Consider the following 16165-nt stretch of genomic DNA (forward strand, 5'->3'; position numbering starts at 1 on the left):
TCATTTGAATTATTTCTATTAGTTTAACTTTTTTTTCCACTTTTGTTAACAATAGTATGAAAACCTAGAAGAAAATGATTGTACATTTAAAACAGATGTAAAATGTGTGATTTATCGTGAGTTAATTATTGAAGTCATGCGATTAATTACAATTACAAATTTTAATCGCCTGACGCCCCTAATTTTTAATTATTTAATCGCCTGACACCCTTAATTTGTAATAATCTTTTCTTTAAAAAAATAAAAAATAAATTTAAAAAAATAATAATAATGTCTAGGTTTTCATACTCTTGTTAACAAAAGTAGATTTTTTTTTTTAAGTAATAGAAATAGTTCAAATGAATTTTTGACGTTTATAGCCGTCAATGGCAGTGAATGAGTTAATCAGAATGCATGTTTAGACGAAATGGGCTGTGTAGAACTTATTATTGAAAATATTATGTTTGGGTTGACTGCCCATACTCAACATTGCCTAAGCCAGTCACCTTCACCAATTATATCGCAGATGTTTTGGAACCAGGGTTTGCACTTCGCTCATGTAGGTCTGAATGCAAAAGCTATTGTTTGGCATGCTAGAAATAACATTCCATGACACCTCTGCATTTTGCTTACGTTTGAAAATCGGTGTAGGATTTAGTGGAGTTGAACAATTTTGGGATATTTTGCCGACGTCTTTGGCAACAAGCCCGCATTGACGCCCCCCGTCTCCCCACATCCACAGGTGGACGCATACGGCAACATTCTCCTCACCACTCTGGAAATGAACAACGAGGTGATGCCTTCCGACGTGGGAAGCAGCGTCAGTGACTCTCGGAATTCCGTCATGTCCTTTGAGAGCTCCGGGGTCCAATTCAGGAAGCCCATGGCGCCCCGAGATGGCTTCAGCCACCACTCGCTGGATCGGAGCGCTATGCGGAGCCGGGCCAACTGCCGACTACGGCGGCGCTCGTCCAAGCTCAAGTTGAAAATCCCAAACCTGTCAGATGTAAGCACCATTGACAAGTGGTCCCGGGTCATATTCCCGATCACGTTTGGATTTTTCAACCTAATCTACTGGTTGTACTATGTGAATTGATGTGCATCCCACTAGGAATCATGGGCCATATTTTGAGAGCACATTAAATTGGCTTTGATACAGTTCTAAAATATGTATACACATACAGGTTGAACATATGTATATGCATATTTCTATACAGTATATTATATTTATATATACACACACATGAAACCTGAAGGACTTTTCTGCTGTACAAAGTATTAATAGGATGACTTGAATGTTTAAAAAAAAAAAAAAAAAAGAATTGTGAGAAGAATTTCAAGGTTTTGAGTTCTTTTTTTCTCCTGAAACAAACGAACAAACACAAGATCCCCCCCGCAGGGATTTTTGGAACTACAGACTGCATGGTATTTTTGCTACTAAAAATGGGAAAAAGAATTTAAAAAAAAAAAAAAAGAGAGAGAGAAGCGAGAGCTCTTGAGGGAGAGAAGACGCCCCCATTGACTTTTTATTGATTCTTGTTGTAATCAGAAATCCTCTACTGCAGCTCATGAAATCAGCGCTGGCTTGTCTGGTCAGGCAACGGCTGAGCAAGGTCCTCGAACACCTCCCCCGCCCCCGCACCCGCCCCCTCACCTTCTCCACCCATGTAGCCCATGAATACAAAGTGCACGAAAATCTCCGATTCCACCATGTACAGCAACCTTGTTTGGAATATGTGTTATTTTTTTAAATTTTATATTTTATTTCAAGTGGTAGCGTTCTAGTGATCAGACATCAATCACGTGATGTTTGACCGTCACATTTGTGCACCAGAGTTAAAGTAAACGTTGAATTATATTTTCAGGTGAAGGGAGGGCGGCGGGGTCTACTTTTATTTATGGTTCAAAACAAGTGCTGATCATTGTAGATATGATTTTGTCTTGAAAAATACTGTGATTTCAGAGTGTCGGACAATGTTCTGAAAAGGGCATTACGAGATCAAAGCTAAAAGTTTCACGTGGTTCATTTTTGATTGTTTGGGGGAAAATATTGTGTACATTTATCATTAAGTATTCTCATGAAAATATATTTGTAATGTTTTTTTCCTCTTGTTGATTGAGTTACATGCGCTTTAGATGCGGCGTTCATGGATGTCATTCTTGCTTTTGTGAAAAAGGAAATGGGTGGGCGGGGCCTGGGGTGGGAGTGATGTGTCGCCTTTTGTGATTCGTTGGAACCAATCCATAGTAAAAATATAACAATTTTGTATATTCAACAAGTTGACATATCAGGCCACAGTTTGTTTGTTTGTTTTTATGTAGTTTTCATAGTTTATTGGTATGTTGGGCATCTTATCAGTATTGGACCTGTTGGCATAACTGAAATAGTTAAAAGAACGCAAATAGGAGGGATGGAACATTTTGAAGACAAACATACAAACCCACAAGTTTAATACTGTGTTGGAGCTAAACAGTGCGTTTAATTGTATCAAATTGAAGTGAGAGCCAATAGTAGTCCTGTCCTGTTTTGTTTTGTTTTGCAATGCAAAATGTAGCTTCTAAGTTGGATTCAGACTGGAAAATTTAAACTGTCATTGTTGTCTGGTTTGTACTGTCCCCCCCCCCCAAAAAACACACTTCAACGATATTTCAGGGGTGAAACAATTTGAAGGCCTAGACTGTGTAGCAGACATTTGTTTTTGTTTATAACTCGAGGAAAGCTTATCATCATTTTCAATTGCATTGTAGCAGCATCATACGCATAAAAATTATGACCACTATGGATTACAACACGGCGGCCATTACACGTTCAGGACATGAAAATTGAAACTTATTGCAGCATAATAACTCCAAGAGGAGTGCCTGTGGCGACTTTTGTCCCTTCAACCAGATAATTTGTGAGGTCAAAGGTCACTGACATAGGACCTGAGTGCAAAAAAATTAAGAATTATTGATTGCATATAGTGATTTCAAAAAAGATATTCAATAGAAAATGTGAGATATGAAACAAAGACATGAATATGGAAGACTGAAGTCTAGTAAAATACAGTTTTCTTGAATAAAACGGCATCTCCTAAAAAGCACGCAGTGTGCATGCGTAAGGTGTCGCCGGGATATAATGCTGATTGGAAAACAATAACAATAACAATTTATGAGAGGAGATTGTCCACTAACGTTCTTGCTGTCAGAGTGCTTCTTTTTGTTCACCTTTTGTAGTGACATCATAATAAATGAGTCCATCCTGTAAGTCACAAATGTGTGTATATATATATATATATATATATATATATATATATATATGTATACATACTCCCACTTTTGTTAAAATGTGCCAATTTGACACTATTTGCAATTGGAATGTCTGTATTGCAGCCCCACACCATATACTGTATTTATTCCGACGTTTTCAGAAAAGGGATGCCGTGGGTGCCAGCCGATTTAAGCATTTTTGACTGATCTTTCAAGGTCCACAGAAAATTATGTGTTTGGACTATGGAAACACACATACTACCAAATGAAAGATTGGACTCTCATCTTTCATCAGAAAAAAAAGTTTGTTTCTACCTTATTCCATTTTTCAGTAATCAACAATAGAAAATGGTTAGTTTCACCTCTGTTTTGAAAAAAAAAAACGTCTTTTAACGTCTTTGGCACTCCTCCATAGGATTTTACTAAACGTTGTTTAAAGTTTTTGGCAGTCAAAGAGTTAATTTGTCAAGTCGAACATTTTATTATTTTTACCTTTTGTTTAGCATATTTCAGATGTCCTTCATATCATTGATCATTATAGAAAAAGGTGGTAAGGATTGTGCAGGCACAGTTCGCGTATATTGCAGTTTTATTTTTGGTAATTTCTTTACAAAGGCAATGTGATGGTTGTTTGCAAAAAAAAAAAAAAAAAAAGCAAAAGTTAATTGCAAGAAAAGTATTTGTGTTTGTATTTGAAAAATAACTCGAGTATCAAATGTTTCACTCTCCTTTACATTAACAAAAACAGCCCTTGCATGCATCACATTATATTTACCTGTCACGGCTTTCTGGGTGTGGAATTCGCACATTCATCCCAACAGCTGTAAGGACCTTATTTTTAACGATTTACTATTAGTACATGTGTTTCTACAAGATGGAGCTTTTTGTTCATTTAACACATGTTCAAGGTGTGGAAGGGGGTGTGGGGGGGGGGTGGTGTTGATCTGAGTTCAATGTGAATTTTTCTTGCCTCTAGTGTATATGTGTAATTACATGTGAATTGTACTGTAAATATGATATCTTTCACTTAATACTTCTTAATGCATGAACAAAAACACGGCAGTTCGTAAATACCAACTAGCCTCACTGCTAATGGCATGGACAGCTTCTCTAGCATTGGCATATTTCAGCAAACGAATCAAGAAGAAGAAGAAAAAAAAAGTTGACAAAATAATGGAGAATTCAACAAGTCCTCTCACAGTGATGGAGTTTGTGGAGACTGTTGAGGTTCGTCCGTCCCCACAAGTGCAAAGCTAATGTTGACTTAAGGCTTTTGGCTCACTGTCAGCACATGGGATGGCGTCGACTTGAATGACATTTTCGAGTTGTACTTTGCCAAAGTCACCGCATCCGAACCAACTGTAGAGGATTTACAGGAAAATTCAGCACAGTGTACTTGCAGCGTTTACCTCAGCCATCAACCAATCACAGATCACCTTTTTTTTTTTTCAAATTTATATCTAAATATAGATTTTTTTTTTTTCCTTCAGAAAAAAGGGCATTATGGCCAAGCAGGCTTATAGCGACTAGAGGAGCAGGATCTGCCTTAAGAAGGCGAGTGGGATGTTCTTTCCTGTTCCTCCCCCCCGAAAAAAAAAGCTATCATGTGTGCCCTTAAGCAAGGTACGTAGCCAAGTCCTCGTGCAGCTGCTCACTTGCCAACAATAGATCTTAACATGTGCAGAAGTAAATATGTTCAGCTAAAGCATGTCTAGGGTAGTAAGGGGTAAATTAATTCCTGCCCAAAAAAAAAAAAAACGAGTGCTGAGGCCAAAAAGAAAATGAGCAGATTTACCGAAATTAATATTAATGATATTATTGAAACCTCTAATAAACTTGACAGTCTTTACCCTAACGTGGGCAAATGCTTTTTTTTTTTTTTTGTAATATTCCAACATTATTATCACAAAATTATGACTTTCTTCATGTCATTCAAAATTAGAACTGTAAACCTGGCCTAACATTACCACTTTTCAGCATTTGGCCCCGACAATTATTTTGTATGAGATAAACACGCACAAAAAATACAAGTAAAGCTTTTTGGAATGACTTAAAAAACACATTCCAAAAAAGTTGTCTTTATGACTTCCAGTTGCAAACGGATAATAAGAATAAGTAATTATTGGCGGAGAGCACACTTGACATTTTTTTCTCAGTCGCTTTGGTACATTTCTCAGATCAGAATTGACATTTGCAAAACACTTAAGAGCATTTCTTTTTAAAAAAAAAAACGTCACACATATTTTAGACACAAAAGTATGTTTGGGGGATGATGAAATTCAAATATTTCTGGAATTAGTAAAATAAGCGAATATGAATCTTTTATTGACTCTAAGCTGAGTGTCTTGTGGCAGAGAGAAGCCATGCAGTCTTCTCTCCTCCCAATATTCGCAAAAATGCAAACAGGCTAAATCGCATGTTCGTTTGGCGCATTTTCACTTAATTAGCTGAAAGGTCACCCAAAATTTTCTATCCAATATTTTTTTATATTAGCCCCCATTAGTCTAAACACAAGTTTCTGATTTATATTGGGTTTGTGAAATATGAATTAAGCAGCAAAATCCAACCGTTTTTATCCATCTCAGGGGGCGGCCATTTTGTCACTTGCTGCCATCTGAAAATGACATCTGGTTGGTAACCCGGTGGGTAGTAGGTGTTGGTCGGGGCTGGATTTTCACTTTTCTTTCTTTTCTTTGATCCTTCCTCGGGTCTCCTGACAACTTCATGACTCTAGCTGGATTCTGAAGTTTTTCAGTTTAGGTGAACGGTATGGGATTTTTGATAGGTTTTAGATGAATTTATGAGCACACACTCACACACACACACATTTGCACACACACACACCCGCACATGCACATACTCACGCACATACAAAAAGCAATGATGATGACGTAAGATTACCGAATGAACAATACTGAGCCCTCTCTCAAAAAAAGAAAAAATGAAAATGACATCACAATTGCCCAGGGCTAAGGTAATGACCAATCACTGCCCAGTTTCAAAAAACAGTGGAGCCATGATTGGTCGTGACTACTGAGCAACTGTGATGTCCTCTTTAGTCGACAACAAGTGGCAAAATGTCCGTCCCCTGAGATGGATTATTTATTTATTTTAAGTGGATTTTGCTGCTTAAAGCAACACTACGGAATTTTCAGTTTACAGAACATAGAACATGTTGTTGTAAATAGAAATGGGCTTTGACTTCAATTTAAAGTTTTCAAAACATTTGAATGGCGATAAGACTTGACTTGAAAATCTTGTGTGGTGTGAGACAATTCAGCCATTTTAATAATGTCAGAAATAGTTGAGAATTGTTCATAACCATTTCCACAGATCTGCCAAAGCATTTGCAACGTGGTCAAATAAATAACAAACTGTTTTTTTTTTTATGTGCACAAATGACACAATGATGTGAAATGGAAACGCGTCATTTTGACAAATTCCACTCTAATCCGAGAAATGTACCAAAAACAACTGAGAGAATGAAATCAGAATGAAGCAGGAAAATTTCATCCACCAAAGCCCAGACCAAGGCTGACATGCAGACTTCTCACTGTTGGAAGAACTTTAGTTGGTGCATTCATTATTTTGTGTACACCACAATTTCATTTAGCATTTCCTGACCTCTGGAAGGTTTCTGTTCTCGATCTAGTCCTATTTTTTTTTTAACTCGGCATCGTATGATTCATCACCGCAGCCAGGAGACGAAAGATCCAGTGTTTACATGCTGCAATTGTTGCACTTGTTTTACCGCCAGCTCTATTCAAATCTTTCCTAATCAAAACATATAAATGAGATCAAATGTTAACATGAAACGTTGGCATTCATGTGAATGGCAAAATGTACTGCTGCTTGTTTTGAATTTGGAAACGTGGTTTGATCCACTTCAGTCACCCTTTCAGCTGCAAAGGATGTAAAGGATGCTCCACCTGTGGCATCCGACATAAGCCATGCGATTGCACACCGAGCGGGCGTTCCCCGTATTTTTCCCGTGAGGAGCTGCCTTTGGTTTTTATTGTCTGTTGTTGATTGCTGTATGGCGATAATTGCCAGAAGCTTCCCAGTTATACGTCAGTGTGCCTCCCTGTTTGGAGACCAGCTCACAATTAAGCACTCTTAGTAGAAATTGGCAAAACGCACGCACGCACGCACGCACACAAAATGAACAAAACCAGCCCCTTACATTTTTTACGCTATAAATTACAACATGATTTGTTTCATTCCTGTGTTCACTTATTATTTGTTGTATTTGTTACATTTGTCATGGATTGTTATCCTTGTTGTTGTTTATTCATGAGACAGAAAATGTCATTCAGATATAACTGGCACCGGAAGAAAAAATGCTTTTTTTTTTCTTTTTTTTTAAGTTCACATTGGAGAGCTTATTTCTTTTGTTTAATGGGGTGTTTGATTTCATTTGGAGTATCGGTACCCATGGGAATCAACATTTGTGTGGTATGATATTGTATTATTTATTTATTTTGTCAGTGCAAATTAATGTTTATGGTGTCAATCAGCTTTTTTAGGTGTTTAAACAAAATGTGTTTTGTTTTGTTTTTTTGTTTTTTACAAATACAAGGTGTTCAAGTATGTGGTATATTAAAAAAAAAAAAAGGGTTATCATTCAAATAACAGACTTTTTACAAATAAAGGCTTATACAGTAAAGAAAGTTATGTCTTTTCATTTACCCTTTGAGGACTAATCAAACATCACTTCTTTATATTTTAGTTGGCCTGAAGTTTCTCCCGCAATGTTAGTCCCCAAAAGGTAAATATCTGATGATGATGCATAAAAACGGGAGCATCAGGAATCGAAGATCGGTGTTCTGACATTTTGTCGGGGCGCTCACCATAAATTAAACAAATAAGAGAGAATGTTAAGAATTGAATTCCAATGGAATTGTCAAATAAGTCATCTAATTTACTGCAGATGTGACTGCAGCATTTTGGGGGGGCAGTCAAAACTTAGAGGACACACTAACTAGCAGATAATGAATTTGGTTTGTTTGAAGGACAATGCATTGCAGTTGAAAACTCATTGTTGGCACTCCTGTAGAGGGCAGGACAGCAGATACAGGTACACTTGCACATTTGGATTTTGCTCTTCCCGGGATGCACACTTGAACTGAAGTATTTCCATGCTGAAGGTGAAGAGTACAGAACAGCCTCGAAATGGGAGAGTGCACTTGGAACCGAGGAGAATTAATGTGGGAGTGAGACATCTAAAACATTGTGTTGCTCATGCGAAACAATGAATTGCAGGTGGAAGCAGCTCATTGATTTTACCTATTGATAGTAGAGATGCTTTGGAAACGTGTGCACTGTATAAAAAAACAGCAATGTTTTATTCTGGTTTACTCATTTACGGTTATAGACGTCAAAAATTCATTTTAACTATTTCTATTAGTTTAACATTTTTTTCCACTTTTGTTAACAAGAGTATGAACACCTAGAATTTTTTTTGTTGTACATTTAGAACAGATATACAATTTGTGATTAATTGTGAGTTAACTAGTGAAGTCACGCAATTAATTATGATTACAAATTTTAATCGCCTGACGCCCCAAATTTTTAATAATTTTTTTTTTTTTTTCATTCATTGCCATTGACGGCTATAGACGTCAAAAATTCATTTTAACTATTTCTATTATTTTAACATTTTTTTCCACTTTTGTTAACAAGAGTATGAAAACCTAGAATTTTTTTTTGTTGTACATTTAGAACAGATATACAATTTGTGATTAATTGTGAGTTAACTAGTGAAGTCATGCAATTAATTCTGATTACAAATTTTAATCGCCTGACGCCCCAAATTTTTAATAATGTTTTTTTTTTTTAATTCATTCATTCCCATTGACGGCTATAGACGTCAAAAATTCATTTTAACTATTTCTATTAGTTTAACATTTTTTTCCACTTTTGTTAACAAGAGTATGAACACCTAGAATTTTTTTTATTGTACATTTAGAACAGATATACAATTTGTGATTAATTGTGAGTTAACTAGTGAAGTCATGCAATTAATTCTGATTACAAATTTTAATGGCCTGACGCCCCAAATTTTTAATAATGTTTTTTTTTTTTTAATTCATTCATTGCCATTGACGGCTATAGAAGTTAAAAATTCATTTTAACTATTTCTATTAGTTTAACATATTTTTCCACTTTTGCTAACAAGAGTATGAAAACCTAGAATTTTTGTTGTTGTACATTTAGAACAGATATAGAATTTGTGATTAATCGTGTGTTAACTAGTGAAGTCATGCGATTAATTACAATTAAATAAAAATGTTAATCGTCGGTCGCCCCCTAATTTTTAATAATCTTTTTTTCTTTTTTTTTCTTTTTTATGAATTCATGGCAGTGAATGAGTTAAGGTCAAAATTCCAGTTTCTGAAACTTTGGGTAAACCGTCTACATGCGAGAGTTTATAGATATATATATATTTATATATATATAAACTGTGTGACATTTTCGCCCTAGACTTAAAATAACGTGAAATGCCACAGAGAAATCTACCTATTCAAGCTAGGCTCACTTAGCAAGTGGCAACGTAAAATGACCGCCGCACATACAAGTCCTGTACTCAAAAGATTAAGATTCCTTGCAAACAAAGCATGTGCAGAAAACAAACCAATAATCTTTTCAAGATACTCCGAATGTGTTTGTTCGACCAAATATTCGGGATAGAAAAGGGGCTCAGCTTTCCTGTGCGGGTTTTTAACAAGGAGAATAAGAGAATATTTTGGTTTTTGTACGTGTTTAGAGTTGTCGACCACATTAATAAACGTAATTGCCGCAGCCTTTATATATAGATTCCAATAAACATCCAAGATGCTTTGTTTTGATGTCTAACGTCAGTGCATTATTACATGTGGAGATGTAGACAAGCAGGTCAGTGACAGCTGACAAGCCCAATCTTCTCAGGCCTTCTTGGCTTCTTCCCCACATGGTCGTCCACTTGAGACCTTGAAATGGCTCGAAGGTGCGAACGTGAGTGTGAATGTGAGTGACTACACACGTGTTATCTCTGTGATAGACTGCCGGCCTGACACGTCCTTCGTGCAACATCACCCCCCCCCCCCCCCCCATTGCGACCTTAAACAGGATTAGCTGTTTAGAAAATGGATGGATAGGCGTATAACATCTGCGTGCACTTGCAATCTTATTACTTATATAAAAGATATATATATTAGAATGGGCTTTTTCACTGCCATTGACGGCTATAGACGTCAAAAATTCATTCGAACTATTTCTATTAGTTTAACATTTTTTCCACTTTTGCTAACAAGAGTATGAAAACTAGAAAAAATTATATTCAGACCAGATATAAAATCGTGAGTTAACTAGTGAAGTCATGCAATTAATTAAGATAACAAATTTTAATCGCCTAATGCCCTTAATTATTTTTTTATTTTTATAAATCTTTTCTTTTTTTAAGAAAAGGTTATTAAAAATTAGGGTTGTCGGATGATTCAATTTTTAAATAGTAATTAATCGCATGGCTTTACTAGTTAACTCACGATTAAAAAAAGAAAAGATTATTAAAAAATTAGGAGCGTCGGGTGATTACATTTTTTTTAATTGTAATTAATCGCATGACTTCACTAGTTAACTCACAATTAATAACCAATTTTATATCTGTTCTAAATGTGCAATAAAAAAAAATCTAGGTTTTCATACCTTTAACAAAAGTGGAAAAAAATGTGAAACTTATAGAAATCGTTCAAATGAATTTTTGACGTCTATAGGCGTTAATGGCAGTTAATGAGTTAAAGTTGTTACCAAGCATCATATCATTGTATAAAGTCATCTATTCTGGGTATCAGTAATGGTTTTTGAGGCAAGATGTTCCGCGATGCTTATCCTTCACCGTCATATGGCTCAGGACCTGCGACCTCGTGTAAATGATGTGTGCAAGTGCATACAAATGACATGCAGCGGGGAGGATTTCCACAAAGCATACAGAATCCCCAGCTTAAAGCGACACTTGCAGTTTGACTTCCGGTGGCGCTGGTGTTTGAACAAAAGAAGCCATGCAAGCACAATAATCCACGTTTCCAGACATTATGCCTTGAGATAACAACTTGAACATCATTTGAATACTCAAACATCAAACGCTTGCTGTTTACATGCGTATTAAAATGAAAAAGTTCATTGTCATTAGGTCGAAACCCTTTAAATGTCAAACAATTTATCAATGTCCGTAATTCTTCTTCTTGAGCTTTGAACAATGAGATTCTACACATATTAGCAAGACTAATTGAAGGTCAGGGGTCAAATATGGATTCCAAGGAGATAACCAGACTTTAATACCCGGACAGTCGATATCACCCGTATGTGAGCAGGTCATAGAGTGCTGCATTCAAGAAGTCATAGTGTTGTGTAAATGAATGTTTAATTCTAGATGGAGTCATCTGGTCATGCTTTAGCGAGGAGTCAGTGTGCTTGAATGCATCACGAAAATCAACAGAAACACACAATTCTGCATTTAAAACTACAATAGCCACGCCTGGACATTCCATTTTTGCTATTGATTTTCCAACTTAATGTCCAAATTTATAGTACATCACTACTTTGTCTGCCATCCACTTTAACAACTGTCTATGAAATGCAATTTACTTGAACTAGTCACCGATAGATACTTAAAAGAAAAGACGGAATATTGAGCTCCTAAAAACGAGTAATATAATTTTACTGTTATGCCAAAAAATGATTTTTGTGCCCTGAACCTTCTTCGGTCAGGGTTGCAAGTCCTCCACAAGACATGAGGCAGATTTAACGTTCAGCTTAGAGTCATCTAATTGATTTCTTTTAATTTACTCACAAAGGCCTGTACAGGGAACTTGGACAGTTGATTACGCTGCTAAGTGAGTTCACCTTTCGAGGACCAAAGCTGTATCAATAATTTCTAACTTGTACTAAAAATCCTTTTTATACCATCAAGCTGATGAAAAAAACATCCCCATGTAGCATATGCCGCAAGGACATCATGCACAAATTGAAATGTTTGATTCTTTCAATGTTGACAATAAACGATAAAGGAAGCGAGTTTGCCGCCGCTGCTGCTGCTGCTGAATTTGCCTGTACTTTGTGTCTTTGTTTGCACAGGTAGGCTCTTTCCGAACGAGAGTGCATACCACTGTTCAGCAGATGGATACGGAGCCACTGAAGCAGTGCCATGTAATGTGCTTTCCATTTCCGTGTTCAATTGTCAGCACTCCATATACCAACATCAAATATTGAAAAGATGCATTAACATGGGTCAGGAATTGATGGCTGTTCCTGTGTTGAAAGAAAGGAAAGTGGCAGCGGTTAGACTTAGTGACTTGGAATTCTGGTTTGTTCACTTGGCTTTGTTTAATAGTCTTCATCGATTGATGATTGACTGGACCAAGACACTAAAGGTGACCGATGGAATAATACTGGAACATCCATTATTATGACCTTTAAAAAGGTAATTAAAGTGTTCAGATTTTTTTTTTTGTCAGGGTACCTTTCAATATCTTCAAATTATGTGTCAGGTGATTAAAATGTTTAATCCTAATTAATTGCATTACTTCAAAAGTTAACTCACGATTAATCGCAAATTTTATACCTGTTCCAGTTGTACAATAAAATGTGCAAAAAAAAAAAGGATTTTTCTTAGTTTTCACTTAGTCATTCACTGCCATTGACGGCTATAGACGTCAAAAATTCATTTGAACTATTTCTATTAGTTTACATTTTTTTTCCACTTTTGTTAACAACAGTATGAAAACCTAGATTTTTTTTTGTTGTATTAGAACATATATAAAATTTGTGACTAATCGTGAGTTAACTAGTGAAGTCATGCGATTAATTACAATTAAAAATGTTAATCTCCTGGCGCCACTAATTTTTACTAACCTTTTCTTTAAAAAAAAGAAAGAAAAGATTATTAAAAATTAAACAAAAAAATTGTTTTTTTTTTTTTAAAGAAAAGATTATTAATAATTAGCGGCATCAGGCGATTAAAATTTCTAATCGTAATTAATCACATGACTTCACTAGTTAAGTCACGATTAATCACAAATTTTATATCTGTTCTAAATGTACAAAAAATGATAGGTTTTCATACTCTTGTTAACAAAAATGGGGAAAAAATGTTAAACTAAAATTATTTTTTTTCAAAAATCTATAGCTGTCAATGGCAGTGAATGAGTTAACATAAAAGTGGAAAAAAGTTAAACTAATAGAAATATGGCTGCATATTTTAGTCATTTCATAATAACTCATCAAATTGATTTCAAATTAAAAAGATGTACTGTAAAAAAAAAAGTGCGATATTGGTTTGTGTTGAGGTAATTTTTCTGCCACTAGATGGCATAATTTTGTAAGACGTTGGCGACAGCTCAGTGAATTTTTCTTTTCATATTAATCAACTAATCTTTAATATGAAGTAACTTTTAGCATTTTTTTAATTTTAAAATACAATTTGACCCTAGTCTCCACAAATATATGCTTTTTTTTTTTTTTGCTGCTAAACTTTGACATGGACGTGTCTGCGGTCATTAATCGTGCGTAAAAAAAAAATTGTGCCTTTAAAAAAACTTTAAATTAACTCAAAATTAGCACACAAAGTTTGACACCCCTACTTCAAATCAAATTATACTAAGACAAGATTTGACTTCATCCATCCACAGAAAGACAACAGATATAGCAAAAAATATATTTTCTTGACTTGGCAGGTAGATAAAACCCACAAAAAAAAAAAAAATTTAATCATCAATTATTCAGTCAATAAGCAGTAAAATCAAGCTCTTTCAATAAATGCATCCACTATGATAAAATGTCAAGCCATGTTGCATTGGAGTTCTCCAAGGAGAATTTGCAAAGAGAGAATATAAACAAGAATGGAAACGCAATAATGCAAATAAAATATTAACATATAATGTACTCTATCTTGCTTATGCCATGTGACCATCACAGGACCACTAAATCAAATCCCATTCCATCATCATTTATTAATGTCATGTATATAGTGTAGGTAGTACAATAACCTGTTATTCAGTCAGGTGACCCAGAGAGAATGCAGTATATCGTCATTGTGCGCTGTGTATGACATTAAAATGCTGTTAATGTCAATACCAAGCATTAGGGATGTTCGACACCACTTTTTTTCAGACCGAGTCATCAACTCTTTAGTAGTCAATACCAAGTACTGATAGTACTAGTACTTTAGACACATAGAATTTCCCCAAAAAAACAATGACAGATCATTTTAAAGAAAGGCCATATCACAATATAGCATTTTTAGCCGTTCATGATCGTAAAGCGGCCGTCCCAAGTACCGATGCAGTGAAATAAGGCTGAGTATCGGCCCAATACCGATATTGACATCGGTACTCGCACATCCCTGCCAAATACAGCAAAAAAAAAATGTTTACGGATTCTAAACTTCTTTAAACTTATTGGAAGGCACCATCCTTTCATAAAATATGTTATTGTACACTTGATAATGTTCATAGATGAGAGGCACACTGTGATGTTGTCCTAACACTTGCCTAAGGGTTGGCATACATGCGTGATGGTCCCCCTTTTTCAAGAAGGGTGTGTTTCAACAATAGGAAGTCTATAGGAAGTCAGAGGACTGGAGGGAAGAGTCCAGCCGTCACCTGATCTTCAGATTTGTGAAGATTGTTTTTTTTTTTTACCCCCCCTGCAGCAAAAGGTCTAACATAATATCTTCATCTCAGTAAACCCAAGTAATGTACATGTGCTTTATGAACTTGGAAAAAGCATTAAATGGTGTCACATTTCACCACATAGTTCTGTAGGGGTGTTCCGACGCATGTTCTTATCTGTCCCTAGAGCAGGTTTGTGGTCCACATTGCTTCTTGTTCATCATCTTTATGGACATCCTAGAAGCACTTAAGTCATGGAGAATGTCCAGTTTAGTAGCCTGGAGATCTTGTCGGCTATTTGTGGATGATGTGGTCTTGATAGCTTCGTAGAATTGTGACCTTCAGCATTTGCTGGGGCGGTTCATACCGAGTGTGCAATCCCTGGAATGAAAATCAACACCTACGAATCTGAGAGCATCCGTGGTTCTCGGTCACTGTTGCACTTTCCAGATTTGGGTTTAAGGAGGAGTGGGCCTGAATTAATAAGATCCAAAAATAGTAGGGCTAAATTGTGTGTTAGCTTTACCAAAATGTGCTTGTATGGTGGGCGTATGTCATCTGTAGTTTACATTCCCTGCTAGCCCACTGGCTGTTTATTACAGCCGCCAGTTCGTCCTTTTTCTTGGTGAGTGACATCATGCTCCCAAGAATGCACATTTTACACCAAACACTCTGAAAACATCTGGGTCAAAAATGACCCAATTTGGGTGAAAAAGTGACACATACGCTTCTTGGGTCAATTTGACCTAACTTTATTGGTTGTTTTGCACAAAACAGTCTTTTTTTAAAAAAAAAATTAAAAAAACGTTTGTAATTTGTTTCCTTTTTTGTGTGAAAGTTAGGTCAATTTGACCCAAGAAGTGTATCAGCCCATTTTTGGTTACCCAACTGTTTTTAGAGGTGGTTCAAAATTGACCCATTATTTGGGTCAATTTGAGTTCAATTGTTGGGTTCTGTTGTACAAAACAACCCCAAGAACTGGTTTATTTTGTATTGGTTCTAATTGACCCAAATAGTTGGGTTGATATTTCTGACTTTTAATCACATTCATATCTGCTATTTTAGTATTGATTACTCTTGTTGCAAGGTTGACATCCACGCCTGCCCTGCATATATGCATACGGTAGTACCCTCTAAAAATAGTTGAGTCAAAATAAACCAAATTGGGTCAAAAGGGGACTAACCCAAATTTCCAGTTATCAATTTAACCCTGAAAGTTGGGTCAAATGGGTAACCTTCAAAACAACTGTGCAGAATATCCAGCCTTTTGGGGTTGTTTAGCACAAAATAAC

General features: G+C 35.9%; 1 protein-coding gene across 4 annotated transcripts in view; it reads left to right on the forward strand.

Annotated features, from left to right (window-relative positions):
* Window positions 1-8063, forward strand: part of gabrb4 (gamma-aminobutyric acid type A receptor subunit beta4) — a 103571-nt gene extending 95508 nt beyond the window's left edge. For 2 of the 4 annotated variants that reach the window (XM_077545700.1, XM_077545701.1), the window contains exon 10: window positions 722-8063. In XM_077545700.1, coding sequence (XP_077401826.1) covers window positions 722-1075 — 354 coding nt within the window. In that variant the 3' untranslated portion in view covers window positions 1076-8063. The remainder of the gene's footprint in view (window positions 1-721) is intronic. The other 2 variants (XM_077545702.1, XM_077545703.1) reach the window with 1 other exon arrangement.
* The last annotated feature ends 8102 nt before the right edge of the window (window positions 8064-16165 follow it).

The sequence above is a fragment of the Vanacampus margaritifer genome, chromosome 16 (assembly GCF_051991255.1).
Source record: "Vanacampus margaritifer isolate UIUO_Vmar chromosome 16, RoL_Vmar_1.0, whole genome shotgun sequence".
Classification (NCBI taxonomy): domain Eukaryota; kingdom Metazoa; phylum Chordata; class Actinopteri; order Syngnathiformes; family Syngnathidae; genus Vanacampus; species Vanacampus margaritifer.